General features: G+C 40.6%; 1 protein-coding gene across 2 annotated transcripts; it reads right to left on the bottom strand.

The window, feature by feature from the left end:
* Nucleotides 1–1,062: 1,062 nt before the first annotated feature.
* On the bottom strand, nt 1,063–15,963 carry LOC119478998 (protein HID1-like). 2 transcript variants are annotated; one of them, XR_005204582.1, is made up of 19 exons: nt 15,758–15,963; nt 14,391–14,540; nt 13,788–13,958; nt 10,103–10,225; nt 7,410–7,516; nt 7,112–7,228; nt 6,641–6,872; nt 6,505–6,561; nt 6,020–6,160; nt 5,728–5,818; nt 5,478–5,629; nt 5,261–5,339; nt 4,332–4,496; nt 4,032–4,253; nt 3,769–3,917; nt 3,588–3,677; nt 2,683–2,774; nt 1,675–1,916; nt 1,063–1,409 (listed from the first exon to the last, which is right to left on the bottom strand). XR_005204582.1 is itself a non-coding variant. In XM_037754142.1 (19 exons), the coding sequence occupies exons 1-19, from the start codon at nt 15,821–15,823 to the stop codon at nt 1,346–1,348; spliced, it is 2,427 nt and encodes an 808-aa protein (XP_037610070.1). In that variant the 5' UTR covers nt 15,824–15,963; the 3' UTR covers nt 1,063–1,345. The 2 variants fall into 2 exon arrangements, 1 of the variants encoding a protein (XP_037610070.1); XM_037754142.1 differs by having other exon boundaries at nt 1,758–1,916.
* Between the last annotated feature and the right edge of the window lie 2,274 nt (nt 15,964–18,237).

Here is an 18,237-nt window from a genome sequence, read left to right as displayed (position 1 = left end):
AGCCATTCTTATTACATCATCACTTCAAAGTCATTCTTATTACATCATCACTGTGTTCCATAAGCCCCGCCCACCCAAACAGCAACCACTGTGTAGCATCTGTTGCTAGGCAACGGCGTCACCCTGGTAACATTCTCAGATGAGTTTTCAAACAAACTTTATTATCATTATTATTATTATTATTATAGTCATTATTATCGTTATTATTATTATTATTATTATTCCCATATTGTTTTCGAATAGGGTTCTTAAAGATTTGAATAGCTGGCTTTAGGGTCTTTAGGGGCAGATAGCAGGTCAACAGTAGATGTCACATAGAAGTGGTGTACATCATCTGAAAGCTGGGAACCTGAAGATTAATTTGATAATTTATTTCATAAATCAGAAATAAACATGAATTAATTGTGTCATCATGAACCCTGAATGAAAGTGTATTAGGGTTTAGAACATGATGATAGGAGTATATGATGGTCATCTCCATGCTCTATTATGTCTCATAAGTTGTTGCAGCAATTTTTGGGGTTGATACCATTTGTTACACAGATTTGGTGCTAAATTTAACCATTTTTTACCATTGGAGAATTGATAAATATGATAAATAATCCCTCCGAAATACCACATTAAGACACCAAGACCTTGAGGAACACCATAGAAAAAGACATGCTGTGATTTGGTTTTAAAAAACTTTTGACACACACTTGAATAAACCTCATTCATTTTTAATTAATTTAATTAAAAATGAATGAGGTTAATTCAAGTGTCCCCCCATCGCCATCTAGTGTACAGTATAGTCTTAATAGTGAACCAGTAATGGCCAGGAACAGTGTTTTGTGGAGCTCAACATTGTGTATGTTACTGTATGTCTGTATATTACTGAACTGAATCTTTATACCTCACATGCTTAAGCGTATGAGTATGTCTATTGTGATGTGGGCCAATTAAACAAGTGAAATGTCTTTCCTGTTTCCTGCCTCCGTTTGTGAGCCAGCTCCATAAAGAAATGTTTATCCCAGTTTGGAGTTGAAGAACTTGACTGGTAATAAATGTTCAATAAATGTCACGTTTCAAGATGAAGTCAAATTTAATGACCGTTTGGCATTGCTCGTCGTACAGGTTGTATGTGATACACGGTAACTAATGTTTTGACACATTTAGACATTCTTCCTTTTTTTGTGTCTGAACCCTGAAAGTTGTCAGGAAGAATGAAGAACGAGATTATTGCTGCTTGTTTTCTTTAAATAACACCAGAAAGGTGTGAAAAGTTCCTCCGATCAACAGTTCAGGTGTGAGGAAAAAAAACCTGCAGATCTCGTTGTTGGTGAAAAGAACAAAGTCAACAGCTGCTCTAAATCCTCTGGATCTCAAAGAGCCGGATGTCCGTGTCGTACCAGATTGGAGGATCCACGTTGCTATGGCAACAAGAGACAGAGAGGAAAAACAAGTCATTGTTAAAAAACTGGAGCCATGAAGCTTATAGAGAGGCGAAGTACCGCCCCTTCCAGTGGACCACCAAGGGACCTTATTTTGGAAAAAACATGAACGGTAGTCAAACGGAGAGACAAAGTTTTCGAATCATACTTCTGGTGTTTGTCAATTTAAAAGATCATTTTGCAAGTCAAGAAAGTCTGCAATAAATCTACTACTATCTACTACTACTACTACTACTACTACTACTACTACTATCTACTACTGCTCCTTTGTCATTTTTATCTGGATCCAACAGGTTTCATAGAGAAGCTCGTGTTCAGCTCGTTCACCGTAAGTAGATGACTCCCCACATGTAGGTGCGGAACCACATGGCCGTGCCGGCGTTGGCTTGGTACTTCCTGATGAGGATGGGATGAGGGACGGGCAGGAGGCCGACCAGCGTGCCGTGCTGAAGGAACTTCAGGATTTCTGACTCGTCTGTCAAACCCCTGAGGACGACGACAATAGTTGAATGATTAAAGCTGCACTAATCAACATTAATATATTAACAATGGATGAAATGACTGTGATGTGACTCGTAGTGATGATGGTGTAGAGAATTATGAGTTTCTCAGAGCTGTACGGAGCATTTTAGCATCTTCCTGCTCATTATTTTGGTTTTACGGCACACACCTTAATTGTTTAGGTTTTCAGTGAAAAAGCTCTGAGATACCCACAGAGCACTACCTACCCAACGCCGAACACAGTGAGACAAAGTTAGCAACTGGCTGGGGAAGAAAGTGGAACATTTAGCAGCTGAAGAGACAGACATTTTTCTCAAGAGTCTCAAAACTATGAAGGAGTATTAGGGCCACATTAAGGGGGGAAAAAAATCCTGAAATTTGAGATAAAGTCATAACTTTACGAGAAAAAAGTCGTAATATGACGAGAATAAAGTCACAACTTTACGAGAATAAAGTCATGACTTTACTAGAATAAAAGTAATTTCCTCCTCCACAAAATAGGCTATTTCCCCATCAGGTCCGTGTGGATCTTTCTTCAGAATAAACACACTGATGATAATGTGGTGCTGATGTGCCAAAAGATGAAGTATTTAGTTATTTGTGAAACCAACAGTGCTTTGACTGTCGTTGACTTAACGGCCGCAGGTGTCACTTATTAACAAGTAATTTCTGATTCTTACATAGAGCCCCTTTAACAGAGAAGTCATATAATGTATTTGCCTCAGAGATTAAAAGTTGCTTCATTTCTTACTTGTCGATGCAAATCTTCTCCACCTGAGGGACCAGGACTTGTAACAGCCGCATGATGGTCTGTAGAGGAAGTTTCGCCTTCCATGACAACACCTGAGAACACACAAGCAGCATGACGGAGGTAGAGTGACCAGGTGTCCCACTTTACGACAGACTGCACAGCATTCTTTTATTCCAGTTGTTGAGACGATGTCCCACATTTTCATTGGCTCTAGTTTTCAAGAGTCCAACTGCTGCAGGACAGACGCTTCTATAAAATCTGGCTTTTATTCAACGGCTGTGCAGAAGGCAGGGGAGCTGTCATCACGGCGCTGTGTTTGCTGTCAAACTGAACACACATGGATCGAGCATACTTGCCGACCTCGAAACCTTAAAGAAAGGGAGGATTTCAAAACCAAAGCGGGAGGTCTGGGGGTCCTCTCCCAGAAAAAATTGAGTTTCAGAGATTTTGTTTCCTGCATTCTGGTGACTTTAAACAATGAAAATAACGAAATAAGTAAGGACGCTGATGTGTGCTGAGCGCTGCTCAAATATGAGCTCGAACTGCGCTGTGTCGTGAGCATAGACTGCTCTCTTCCACCCGGAAACAACATTTGGTGTAGCTCTGTTGTCGTCCGGGTCGAAACAGTAGGGATTATATACACGCTGTGCAGCGCTAGAAACGGGTTAAGCGGGAAAATTTGCCATAAATCGGGAGAATTGTGACCTCGGTAGGAAACTGGGAGAGGGCAATGAAAAACGTGAGTCTCCCGGGAAAATCGTGAGGGTTGGCAAGTATGGGGTCAAGTGCAGGTTAACATCTCAGCCTTGGTAACGTGTCCCACATTTGGTTTGTTGGGATCTGGTCGCCCTAGATGGAGGATAGACTAAAAGATCAGAAGGATAGAAACAGTAGAAAAGACTCACCCAGTCTGTGTTAGCGCTCCAGGCTGCTGCTACTGCTGATGACGCACTCGACAACCGACTCCTCGCTGCCTCGGACTCGGTGTGGTAGACCTGATGGCAGAAATAAAAGCACAGGGAGTCACTTTAAGTGCAGACAGAAACTATAAAAGTGAGAGTGTGAGTGATGTGAAGCCTGGAGCACCTCGTGGTCTCTCTCGGAGTTGGACTCGGTGTCGCTGGCTCCGGCTCCGGCGCTGCTGTCAGCAGTCGTCCGTGGAGAGTCTGGATAAGGCACAGCCACCATGGTACCGTCCAGGCTCACCTGGGACCTCTCTGTTATCTTATCGATTCCTAAAGGACGCAAGAGAAGCTACAGTAGAGCAGTAGCTTTATTTGGCTTTGCAGGGTTTGCAGTAAAACAACCTTTAGAGCTCTTAGACGACCATCATGAAGCGTTCAGCGTACCTGGAGTGGCCTCTAAGCTGGCTTTGAGTGTGCCCGGCTCAGCAGGTCCAGCAGTTCTGGAGCCCTCCTTGGACTCTGTCTCTTTAGAGTTGGCCCTGGAAATCCCAGACTTCTTCTTCTTCTGCAGTACCCTCTGAATAGACGCCGTGTCGGATGGCAGGTTGGCCAACTGGTGGAAGACGTTACGCTTCCTGATGATGGCGTACACCAGGTTGCAGTTACCTGAGAGGGATATTTAGTAAATCGGTGGAAGCTGGTGCTGTAACGGTGCTTTATTTGACTTCACGTGTATGTTCTCACCATCAAACTGATACTGGATGATGTTGTTGAAGACCTCCAGCAGGAAGAAGACCAGGTGGTGGTTCTGGGGGGAGGAGAGGAGGAACCAGGGTGAAGAGAAGGCCTCCAGGAGGTGGAGCAGCTTGTTGGACGCCACCATGGAGAGGCTCTTCAGATAAGGTGAAACTGTGGAGGGCAGAGACGGAGGCTTTAAAATACTCTGCAATTCTTTTTGATAGGACAACAGAACAAAATAGATGTTATCACACCTCATAACATCACATTCAAAAGACATGTTCACTGTCTCCTCTTTTTTTTAAACTGAAAACATCTGATCAAACAAAACAGAGGAGAGTATAACAGACCTAAGTCCACAAAAAAGTAAAAATAATATTAAGAAAAATAATGATTTGATTAATATTTACAACCACTGCACATAGAGTAAAAAATATTATAAAAACAATTATTTGATTAAATAAAAAATATTATATATCAAATTAATGTTGTGATAAACTGTCATTTATAAAAAAATAAAATTATTAGAAATATATCAATTTAATGTTGTGATACAATGTAATTTATAAAAATAAAAAGTATTATAAAATATATTAATTTAATGTTGTGATACTGTCATTTATAAAAAATAAAATTACTATAAAATATATTAATTTAATGTTGTGATAAACTGTCATTTATAAAAATAAAAATTACTATAAAATATATTAATTTAATGTTGTGATAAACTGTCATTTATAAAAACAAAAAATTATTATAAAATATATAAATTTCCCCCCGAAGATGGATTCCAGATCTGGCCCATTTCTCCCACATAATAGATTTCATGCCTATCAGTATTTGTTTGTGATACCAGATCGAGGCTTTAAGGGTGAAATACTCTGCAGTTCTAATATTGAGCCACCAGGGAGCGACCTTTCATATGTGATACTCACTGTTCACTATTATTGTGAGCAGGCAGTCAAACAGAGGCTGGAGCCGCTGGTGTCCACTGGTGATGATCTTATGGAAGATCTAAACATGAAAAATGAAAAGGGAATATTTACAGTGAGAGCTCTGCTGTTATGTTTTCATTCAGAGAATATCAGAAAATACAACAGAGCCACGCTTTAACAGAGAATATAAAACATCCTGTATCTGATGTCCTCTCACCACAATGAGCAGGTCAGCGTGGGTTCCTGTGAAAACAGGAATGTCCATCGGGACGCGGAGAGTGTACGGTTTGTTCAGACGGACGCCGAAGTTCCTCTCTCCACTCAACAGCAGGAGGATGAACACGCCGATGTGCATGAGACCCACACGTGCTGCACACAAACAAAAAGATGTGAGGTTTTCATAAATCTATCAACTCATCTCAATACGCACGCACAAACAAGATTAATATTTAATCCGTGTGACTCACACTGGTCCGCTCTGGCATCGTCCAGGCTGAAGAGGATGGGAACCAGCACGTCCAACACGTCGCTGCTCTTCAGCACGAAGAACAGGAATTTCTGAAAACATACAAAAGTCAGTCAGCGCTTTAAAGCTTCAAGTCTTCTGCTCAAGGGTACTCACTCACATAAAGAACTATATTAGCATTTGTTTGAGTTTTTAGATACATGTATACCTTTAAAGTCTGTATTGTATTAATTGTAAACGTTACTCCAACTTTGTATCTTCAGGATGATTCATAGAAAAGCTTGAGCTCTCACCTTGTTGAAGTCACAGAACTTCCAGAAGAGGATCAGCAGCTCCTGGTGGAACTGGATCTTCTTGGCGGAGTGAGGCAGGTAAGTCTGGACCAGAGGATTGTTCATCAGCCGACCCAGACCTTTCAGGATGAAGCTCAAGTCCTGAAGAAACAAAGAGAACACACACTTTAACATCCTACATCTTGCACTAAATGGTTTAGGGCCGAAATACATTTCTGATCTTCTGCTATGTTCTGAACCATCCAGACCTCTCAGGTCATCTGGATCAGGTCTGCTTAGTGTCCCCAGAGTCACAACTAAACATGCAGAATCAGTTTTTATGCACCAAATATTTGGAACAAGCTCCCAGAAACCTGCAGGACAGACTCCAACTCTGAGTTCTTTTAAATCAAAGCTTCAAACTTTCCTGTTTGCTGCTGCCTTTTATTAAACCAGATAATGATCTTATACTTATTTTCAATGCTGAATGGTGAGCGGTGTTTTACCTCTTCTCTGTGTATCCTGGAGAGATAATTCACAAAGAGGTTATCAGGTCCGGCTGCCTGGAAAAAACAAAAATACAGGATTTTAAAATCTGAATCAGTGATTTTATTATAATAACTAAAATGACCTCCCTCTCACCTCCTGCTCCTCCACAGCTGAGGGGGATGCGGAGGTGTCCAGGGCCTGGAGGGCGGCGCTGGCGGCCGACGCGGCCTCATACTCCAGGGTGACGATAAGGATCTGGACCGCCTGCTCCACCAGCTGCTCCCGGTGGTCGGAGAACAGCAGGTGGTTGTACGGGATGCCGTACCCGACGGCGTCGTAGGCACACACCACGTTGAGCAGGGAGGTGAACAGAGGCAGGGCGTGTCTGGGTGAAAGCGGTGAAAGACAGGTCGAGGTCAATCAGCGCTGTGTGGCTGCTGGATATCTGCTATCACACTTTTCCATGTGTTCAGAGACGACGGGCTCTTCAGAGGCAGTTATATGCTCCACAGCATAGCAGGGGGGGATGCACATGCAAGGGCGCAATTTCCAGACACAATCCTATTTCCTTTATTATTGTTGCTGTGCATATGTTGTGTGTGTGTGTGTGTTAGTGTGCGTTACCTGTTTTCTGTGGAGCAGAAGAAGGAGACCCAGGGATTGAAGTTCCTGCTCTCAGAGGACGGAGGAAGGTACATGGCCTCAGACAGACAGGTGAGGAGCAACTTCAGCAGCTCCGTCCTGAACAAACAACAACACAGGACGGATCCACGTTACTAGAAAAGTTACCTAGTTTATCCTCTAGCTGGACCGATATGTGTCCAAGATACGCTCTGAATGGTACTGGACCTGCACCACCATCTGTTCTGTTCCTGTTATAAACAGGAAAGCAGAGCCAGTTCTCCACATTCACAGATCTCACCTGTTGAGGTCGTGGACGTAGTTTAGAGGAGGTGACTGAGCGAAGCCCACGCCGGCCTCCCAGATGTACTCACAGCTGTCTATGGTTCGAATGTCCTCGGCTGGATCCTGCAGCAGAGACGACAGCAATAAAAACATGTGCATCAAACGGATGCTGGTGGTGGCATATGCATTATTGTATTTATATTATTTATTTATTTATAGACTAAACGATTAATCGGACATATAATTGACAGAATGACGAAAATGTCTGCCCGATGCTGAAGGTCTAAACGGAGCAGTGGGACTGTGTTCACACCTACTTCCACCGCGTGATTCAACAAGTGAGTACTCTGCTGACAATATCAGCGTGTGACACCTCAGCACCGATAACTACAGCGTCATGAATAGATGTGACGAGGTGCTGCCGTTGTTCTTCACAAGGAAACTGACAGCAAAGGGCACCGTGCCACAAACAAACTAAACCCAGGAAGCAGTGATGTGTTGATTTTGGCTCGTCTTTGTCACAGGTTGCATCCCTTTTTTAAGTCTCAAAGAAACTGTTTCATTTGAATGATTTTAGAGTTTTGAAAAAAATAAAACAAATCCCATATTTGACGAGGAAAAAATCAAACATTTCTAAAAAAATAAATAATTGTATGCCACAGATTTCTTTTCCTTGTTCCTTTAATCATCTCACGACACATTAGGTGGCTCTTGGGAGGGTTGGAAAATGTCATCATCATCTGAATGACCATATTCCAGCTACAGTATACCGCTGAGGCTCATGCACAAATTACTGAACGGGCCTAGTGGCCCAACAGGTTTGAAGTTAGTGCTAAAACTTATTGTTTGGAAGCCACAAATAGACACAAAATGACCACAAAGAGAAGTAAAACTAACCACAGAGACGCACAATGACCAAAACTACACACAAACAACCACAAAGAGACAGAATACGACCACAAAGAGATGCAAAACAACTAAAAAGAGACGCAAAACAACTACAAAGACACGCCAAATGACTACAAAGAGACGCAAAACGGCTGCAAAGAGATGCCAAACGACTACAGAGACGCAAAACAACTACAAAGAGATGCAAAACGACTTTATAGAGATGCCAAACGACTACAAAGAGATGCCAAACAAAAGAGATGCAAAATGACGACAAAGAGATGTAAAACAACCATAAAGAGACGTCAAACAACTACAAAGAGATGCACAACAACTACAGAGATGCAAAACGACCACAAAGGCACACAAAACAACCAAAAAGAGACACAACATTACTAAAAAGAGACGCAAAACAACTACAAAGACACGCCAAATGACTACAAAGAGACGCAAAACGGCTGCAAAGAGATGCCAAACGACTACAGAGACGCAAAACAACTACAAAGAGATGCAAAACGACTTTATAGAGATGCCAAACGACTACAAAGAGACGCCAAGCGACTACAAAGAGATGCCAAACAAAAGAGATGCAAAATGACGACAAAGAGATGTAAAACAACCATAAAGAGACGTCAAACAACTACAAAGAGATGCACAACAACTACAGAGATGCAAAACGACCACAAAGGCACACAAAACAACCAAAAAGAGACACAACATTACTACAAAGAGACGCAAAACGACGACATAGCGATGCAAAACGACCAGTGAGATGTCTCTTTGAATCTGTGTCTCTTGTTCTTATGTAGGAGCGGTTTAGGCCCTTTGCATGTCTGGGGCCCATTGTCTCATTATCCGTCCACGCTGAGGCTAGAAGACAATATGTATCTTGGTAATTTGGGTGAACTGACCCTTTAACTCAGACACCTTGTGACCTTGATCCTGACGGGGAAGTGAAAGCTCAAATGTTTCTGTGTTCATGCTTCAGCGGTCACAGAGGTCACAGAGGTCACAGAGGCAGGTGGGAACAAGCGACAGTCGCCGCTGGTCATTTTCCACCTTCGCCACTCACACGCTCCGCTGACTTTAACGTTTCCTCGTGGCGGCTGGCCGTGAGGTGTGAGGAGTGGTCCGATCACAGAGGGGTTAGGTTACTCTCTGTCACCTGCCGCGCTCTCCGGCAGCTGTTTGCTCAACTCGATTAAGACGTGTCCACCCTGTCCTTCTCAGCCCAGTTGTCAAACACGGCCACTCCTCCCTCTGTCTGTCGGTCTCATGTGGAGTAACTCATTAACTCCAGCTACTGCCGGAGAAGGTTGTGTGAAGGAGATAACAGCGTTAACTGGTACCGGCCGCCACCGGGCTAAAGAACAGCGACTCAGCTCTTATATGTTATTGACACTGTCGTAGCTGAAGGGCTCAAACTAAGTCAACACTCAGTAGAAGAAAGCTGGTTTCCTTCTTATGTGGAAAGACTCTGAAAGGACGAGCTCAAACTTTGAGTAATGCTCATTTGCTAGTTAGATGAGAAGATTGATATCACGTCTGTGTGTTTCATACAGAGGAGCTGGAGTCAGGTCGTGGTTATCCTAGCTGAGCATTAAGATTAGAGGCAGGTGGGAACAGTTAGGATATGTCCCCAAATGTTGACTATTCACTAGATTGTTCTGCAGAAATGTGATTCCTAGTTCATGGACAAGCCCGAGGCGAAGCTCTGGTCAGTCTCCTTAATTAGATACTGGATGTTGGCAGGTGTTTGCCCTCCAGCTGCACTCTGGGATAATCAGACCACAGCTGAACGGCGGTGTAACGGAGACTCACCGGGCTGCTCCTCTTGTGGCTCTGAGCGGTGAAATCTGGACAGAAGAGCAGGTCAGCGATGGCGAGCAGCAGGGATTCAGCCAGCGGCCGCGCTTCATCATCAACGCCGTCTTCGTCCAGATGCTGCAGGACAGAGAGACGAGTTTCACATTTATGGTTTAATTACTACAAACTACAGCCTCAGTAATCAACGCTTGTTATCGTCATTATTACAGATGTTTATGTTATGTGTCCACACCCTGTATGCATTGGCCATAATGAGTAGTTTAAGACGGGTTTACACCAAAAACTCCAGAGACTTTTAGTCCCTGGAACCACTTTTCAAGGAACTGAAAGGTTCCTTCAGCCCACTGTTGTCTGTGTTTCCACCACAGTCTAAAGACCTGTGAAGATTAGGTAAATTAGTCCGCTGACGTATGAAAAAGCAACATGACGTGTGACGATGGCTGCTGGTGGTCACCGTGGTAAACCAGCGGCGCCGGGATGAGTTTTGAAGTGTGGGGGGGGGGGCTAGCTTTGGATGACGTAACACAGTGTTTCGCTCTCTTCTACCACTCTCCCTCTCAGCTCACTCGCTCTTTCTCTCTCCGTCTTTTCTTAAAATGAGTCGGGAGGCCGACAGCAGAGCCTAACTTTACTTTTAATAATGTTATCAAACAAAAACAAATGGAAACGGGGCTTTAGTTCATATACAAATCAAAATGTTTCACTTGTTTCTTTTCTTTAAATCCAGTCAATAATAATTATTTCCCTGCAGAACCACAAACTGAATTCATACAACAACAGACAGTCTGTTCCATCTGCTGCAGCTCTGCGTTTGACTCCAGTCCCACACTTTAATTAATGGACATTCAATCCCTCCTTAATTCAACCACTGGCAGGGAGGATGGGTGGGGGGGTACAATATGGGCAGTGTTTGGACCGTGGGTCCCCTGCCGACCAGGTAACCAGAGAACCAGCAGCCGTCCGGAGGTAGAGGAGGAGGGAGGGAGGGGTTGGTTTGGGACGGTGACCTCGACGGCAGCAACAGTCTCATCTTACAGTCCAGATCCTGCTCTGAGAATCACCATCACGTCTGACCGCTGTGGATTATCATACGTGCTAATCTCAAAAGGCCTAAAATCCTGTGATGTCTGGAGAGCTGAGAGGCTGCTGACAGATTAAACTCTACAGACGGACAGGAGTCCTCTGTCTGCCGGTTCCAGCTCTGCTGCTCGTCTTAGACACCACTCAGGTTTTAAACGTCTACCTCTGATGAGAAGCTTGAAGGAAATTTCATACCAAAATTAGTCGTTTACACGATAATAACTAATTTCTTTAATGCATTAATGCAAATTGTGATTTTTAGGTTGTCATACTAGCTTCTCATGAAGGAGGTTAAATAACGCTCCGAACTTGCGTCAAATTTTGGCGAGGAAAACCTGTCATGTCAATCTTCAAAGGGGTCCCTTGATCTCTGACCTCCAGATGTGTGAATGAAAATGGGTTCTATGGGTACCCACGAGTCTCCCCTTTACAGACATGCCCACTTTATGATAATCACATGCAGTTTGGGGCAAGTCATAGTCAAGTCAGCACACTGACACACTGACAGCTGTTGTTGCCTGCTGGGCTGCAGTTTGCCATGTTATGATTTGAGCATATTGTTTTATGCTAAATGCAGTACCTGTGAGGGTTTCTGGACAATATCTGTCATTGATTTGTGTTGTTAATTGATTTCCAATAATAAATATATACATACATTTGCATGAAGCAGCATATTTTTCCACTCCCATGATGATAAGAGTATTAAATACTTGACAAATCTCCCTTTAAAGATACATTTTTAACAGATAAAAAATGTGTGATTAATCGCGATTAAATATTTGAATCGATTGACAGCCCTAAAAAAATATAAACCAATAAAAACAACCAAAGATGCAATAATATATATATATATTTTTTTAGCGGTCAGTTCACTCAAATCACGTCAAAAAACAAAGTTTGGGTTTTATTTGCAAATGTGTTGAGATCTGCTGAGATTTCCGCAAATTAATATTTAAAGGCGCCCTGCAGAGTTTTCTTGTAAAGAAAAGTTGTTTTCTATTATTCTAAGATGCTTAACAACATCTGGCAAACAATGAACACTAGCCTCTTGGCTAACTCGGGTACATTTGTTTGAATGTTAATTAATGTATATTGTCCCTTTTCAAATAGAAATTAAATTAAATGTTAGCTTTGTCACTGTGAGCAAGACTTGTTTGTATCCCAGTTATAATCTCCAAACCTTTTTTAGTTTTATTTTTTTTACCTTTAGGGGAACAAAATGTGTTTGTTTTTGTCATTTGGGTGAACTGGTCCTTTAAAATTGTTTTCTTTCTTTCTTTGTGTTTTTGCCAGAGGCAGCATGTCAACATGGTGATGTCATTAGACACTTTGTTTTCACATTAAACTGAAAATAGCTCTGCTGGTTACTGTCGGTAAATGACTTCCTGTCAACAGTAATTTAGATAATGAGACCGGAGAACAAAGAGACAGCCTTCATGTCTTACAGTAAATACAACTAATATAACACTCAGAGAGACGCTGGTTTGTAATTTAACTTGTAGAAACGGGGAATTATTGCTTCCTCAAAGCTTTCCTTTCCTGTTTCAGCCCACCGGCAGCACTGAAGACGATCATTCACCAGCTTCAAAATCATTAATGAACATGAAGACTTCACACTCCTCACGTCCTCCGACCTGATCACTCCAGAGAGTCTAAATGTTATAAGTCAGGGTACTTCGCCAAAACTTCAGGCCGCGCCCCCTTTAGGTGGATAGAAAACAGAGAAGATCTCATAGGCTTCAATGTGATCTGACGTATGTGTTATTGTAATTTTGACAAGTTCGTATGCATTCATCTCTTGTTATGTAAACGTTTGTTTTATAAACGTCTAATAATTATTTTGAGATCTTGCCTGAACCTGAGCGTTGGCGAGACCTTAATAAATGAAGGTTGATCGCCGCCATGTCCCTTCAGTCTTCCCCCGTCCAACACAGTGACCGGATATGGTTTATCCAGACATCTCTACATATCTGATTGAATCCCGTTAGACTAAGTGTTGTCTGTAATTAACCAACGTGTTCACAGCCAACTGTTTGATCTACAGGCTGAGATTTAGTTGGAGACGACAGTCTGATGCCGTTATAACGTTAACATATGACTGTATTAAGCTGGGCATACACTGTACGATTTTAGAAATGTTGTTGTGTAATTCCTACTCCAACTGTACGAGTAGATTGTTTGCGATGTAAAGCCAAAATCACACAGTTGAGGTGCTCACAGTCACTGTACGGTCCGATCATCAGCCACGACCTGAGTGCTCACAATGCACGTGTAAAATTAAAAAAAACAACACACAGCCCGCTGCAGGCCATTCTGGCTGCTGACAGTTGTCAATAGAGATTCATAGGACAGCTCTGAGGCAAGTAAAGTTTGTTTGCTGTCTGCTGAAACATCATAAAAAAAGAGGCGATGAAGAGAAGATGTTGGGGAATCGGCTCGTGGTTCTGCTTCAACTATACGAGAGCCTGCTGACGGCCGACCAAAAGCAAGCTGTACACACTACAAAGCAATACGTCATCTACTCTGGATGCCGTATTGCCGGTGTGATGTGTTTCTGCTTCACTACTTCCTGTAACAAGAGTCAGTGTCAGAGTCGTACCCCCGATCTTCCGGCTCCGGGCACTGTGGACCAGAAGAAGCCTCTCCAGTCGGCGTCCTCAAAGATGTAGGGCAGGATGCGGGTGAGCAGGCGGGTGCAGTTCAGGACGATCTGACGCTCTCTCTCTGAGGGGCAGCCGGTGTCGGCACTCTGGACCAACCGCTCCACCGCCTGACGGAAAAAACACACACATAGAGGACTTTAAGACCGTAGTGATGCTTCAACGTCGGGCGTCTCAAACACATAATGTCCCGTAGAAATCCTGAACCTTTTGATTTTAGGCAAAAAAGTGAATGAGAGTATTTCCCCAAAAGTGTTGCTTTAAAAAAATACTTTTGATTCTGTATCTCAACTATAAATCTGTTCCTCCTGTCTCGCCATCTCTTCTGTTATTCTGAGCCAGGTCTACAAAAGAACATCTGCTTTACTCTCATAACCTTTGACCTTTACAGACGCTGATGTGTGTAACGTTTAAAGTGTGGGAACAACAAACAGCAGCATTCCTTTGACTCGGACTGTATCCAGGAAGGAGAACACGTCACTCCTCCTCGCTGCCTGGAACAACTAACACCTGAAACACCACATCCTGTAGAGCCGGGTTACCTTGTAGCAGAGGGTTGCCAGGTTGGACGGAGACTCCTCTCTGACGGCTCTGATCTCTGCCGCCGGCACCAGAGCGAAGACGTCCTGGACGGTGGTGCAGGTGTCGGCCCAGAACTGATCCCAGAAGACATCGTCTGTGGCTTCTACGGGCTGAACGAGAGACACACAGCATGTTTTTAAAGCCAGAATCGATATATTTGCTTCATTTAAGTCTATCTGGAGGTAGAAGGAAGTTACTGCTTTTATTGTCTGAGTAACATGACGTCATATCCGTTCTGTATCCGTCAACCAAAACAAACCGCAGGTCCGTCGACCTCTCCTGTCACATTTCTTATATATTTTTTTAATTATTTGGATTTTAAGAAGTTTTATGTGTGTGTGTGTAAATAAAAAAATAAATTAAAAAAATCTAAAAATTACCAATTAATCTGCACAGTTATTTTCTCGATTCATTAATTTGTCTTAAATTGTCAGAAAATAGTGAAAAATGCCCAAAGTGACATGTTTACATGTCCTGTAGATTCAAATCAACTTTATCTAGTTAGTTCCACCTTAAATGCACCTGCCAGGGAAACACACACCTGCTGTCTGCAGCAAAACTAATTAAATTCAACATTTTTCAAGTCACAAGTCACATGTTGCATGTTCAAGTTGTTTAAGGATCATTTCACAAAATAAACAAGACATGAGGAGGATTATCCAGAAGGCCAAACAGAGTTTTCAGTCTCTTAAACAGCACAAAATAAAAATAAAATATAAAAATTACCAATTAATCTGCCAGTTATTTTCTTGATCCATCAATTTGTCTTAAATTGTCAGAAAATAGGGAAAAATGTCATCATAATTATTAAATGTTTAGTATTTTTGCATGAAAAATGACTCAAACAAGGCTGGAAACAGGCTGGATAGCAACTTTATCTAGTTAGTTCCACCTTAAATGCACCTGTCAGGGAAACACATCTGCTGTCTGCAGCAAAAATAAATAATTCAACATTTTTAAAGTCACATGTTGCATGTTCAAGTTGTTTAAGGATCATTTAACAACATAAACAAGACATGTGGAGGATTATCCAGAAGGCCAAACTGAGCATTTTCAGTCTCTTAAACAGCACAAATATTTATAAAACATTAATATTTCAGGAGATATATTAGCACTGTGTGTGGAAACCCTCATTTATAAACTGCCTGCAGTGTTTTCCTGGTTTTGCTCTCCACTTTGTGTCATCTGAGCAGCAGTTCATGCTGCCATCTGGCACTCACACTTTATCTCCACTGGCTGAATTTAAACCACAGACGCTCAACAGACTCTCTCTGTGTTTCTACTGAGTTTTATTCTAAAGAACGGAGTTTTATTATAGAGAACCGACCTGTGTTTTGGTTGTGAGTTGAATCACAGCTTTCCTGAAGTGAAGTTTGGTGTTGGCGTTTCCCATGTTGTGTCACAAAGCAGCTGCTGTCTGTTAGGATCCGTGTTAACACTCAGTAGAGTCTCAGTGGAGTCACTAGAGGAGGATAATCTCCTCATCCACCTCGCACAGACGCTCTGCGCTCCTGATGCCTTCAGGGGCTGCTCGGATTCTCCAGCTTCAAGAGAAGGGATGTCAAAAATACCTACTTTTGTTGTTGTTTTTTAAGTTAAGTGGTTGTGTTTGTTTTGCTAGCAAACAATGTGACGCTGTTTTATGCTGCAAGCGTGAAAAAAAGGAGAAAAAATGTAAATATGCGATGTGTAAATTATATTTTTTTGCGCATCATACGGCCTATACTTCAAATAAACTAAACAAAAACACATGATCTTGACAATGACCTCAAATCATAACAAAATAAAAAAATAAAAACAATAAATAAAAATAAAACACAGCCCCCAAACAATACTACAGCTTTACACAGAATCAAAGAAATAATAATAATAATAATAATATAATTATATATATATGTATATATATATATATACTATATATATACATATATATATATATACATACACATGACCTCCATAACAAACTCACAAAATAAAAAACAAAACAAACAATAAATAAAATATAAAAACAAATTAAACACAGCCCCCAAACAATACTACAGCTTTACACAGAATCATAGAAATAATATTAATAATAATATAATATAATTATTATATATACTGTATATGAGCTCCATAACTAACTCACAAAATAAAAACAAAACAAACAATAAATAAAATATAAAAAACACAGTCCCCCTAATAATAATAATAATAATAATAATAATAATAATAATAAACATAGCACTTTGCAAAACAACGTTACAAAGCGCTTTATGGGAAAAACAAAATTACACAATCAGTAATAAAAACACTAACAAATGCAATGCAAGTGGAGAGAATTAAATCAAATAAATACCCAAAAATAAAGAAAGAAAAAAACAAAAACAGTCAAATAAACAAATAAATCGCATAAAGCATGATGGAAATGGGAAAATTAAACTTTGGGCGACATTAGCCTAATAAAATTAGGTTTTATAAATATGGTGATTTAAATTATGTTACTGCCTCAGTGAGAATGACGTATACTTATGTTACACATTGTATTTGCGTTAAACAAACTCTGTCTTTGTTATGTTTCTATGTCTGCTCAAGAGAAAGGCATAATTCCTACGGTCCATAAATGCAGCACAAATCAACCAGGATCCAGAGTTTCAACTTCCGGGTTCCTAAAGTACATATTGACCTTCATTCATGTTATTCATGTTACTCATCAGATAAAGTTCCTTCATTTACATGTAAGACAATGTGATCCAGACATAGTTATAAAGACTGAAACACTCACATCTTCATCTCCATCATCCTCCTCCTCCTCCTCCTCCTCATCATCATCACATTACATCATGTCATCAACATTAGATTAAGTTAATAGTTAATTTTCCAATATATAAATGAGACAGTGGACAGTGGATGGACCCATCAACAGACTAATTTAATATTAATTTAATTAATTAAATAATAAATAAATAAATAAATAAATAAATTAATTAATTATTAATTAATATTTTAATTAAGTTAAAATGTAGCCTATCATGTTTAGTCATGTTTCCAAGCAAAAACAAAGATTACACTAACTTCTCATTGAAGAAAATATGACTTTGAAAGTACGAAATGAACAGCATGCATAGTAAAATAAAAAATAAATGAATATATAAGTAAATGACTCGATAAATAAATAAATAAATATGTCATTAAATGCAGCAAAATAATTTTGAAAATAAATGTAGCTATTAATTAATCGATGAAATGTGACATTAATTGATATATCTGTTTTAATTTGCTTCATTTATTTATCTTTGTATTAATTACCTTATTTATTTACTCTTCTGTTTAATTTTCCCTTTTATTTATTTCTGTTTTTATTTTTATAAATTTTTGCATTTATTTATTGTTGCATTTATTTTTTATTTATTTTGGCATTTACTTTTTATTTATTTATTGGTGACATCAGAGTGACAGCCCCCTCATTTTGCCTAATGAGGCAAAAAATGCATTATGAAATGTAAAAAGAAATGTGTAAAAAAAAAGTATAAAGAAAAGAATACAGACATATTCCACGTTTGTCGAAATAAATAAGTGGTGAAATACAAAGGGAAAATCATGCATAAATAAATACACACATGTAAAAATAGATAGAATTTAAATAGATATATAAATAGATTAAAAATTCCTTAGAAATGGAACCCATTTTCATTCTCATATCTGGAGGTCAGAGGTCAAGGGACCCCTTTGAAAATGGCCATGACAGTTTGTCCTCGCCGAAATTTAGCGCAAGTTTGGAGCGTTATTTAACCTCCTTCGTGACAAGCTAGTATGACATGGTTGGTA

The sequence above is a fragment of the Sebastes umbrosus genome, chromosome 20, assembly GCF_015220745.1.
Source record: "Sebastes umbrosus isolate fSebUmb1 chromosome 20, fSebUmb1.pri, whole genome shotgun sequence".
Taxonomy (NCBI): domain Eukaryota; kingdom Metazoa; phylum Chordata; class Actinopteri; order Perciformes; family Sebastidae; genus Sebastes; species Sebastes umbrosus.
This window is presented reverse-complemented; position numbering and strand designations above follow the sequence as displayed.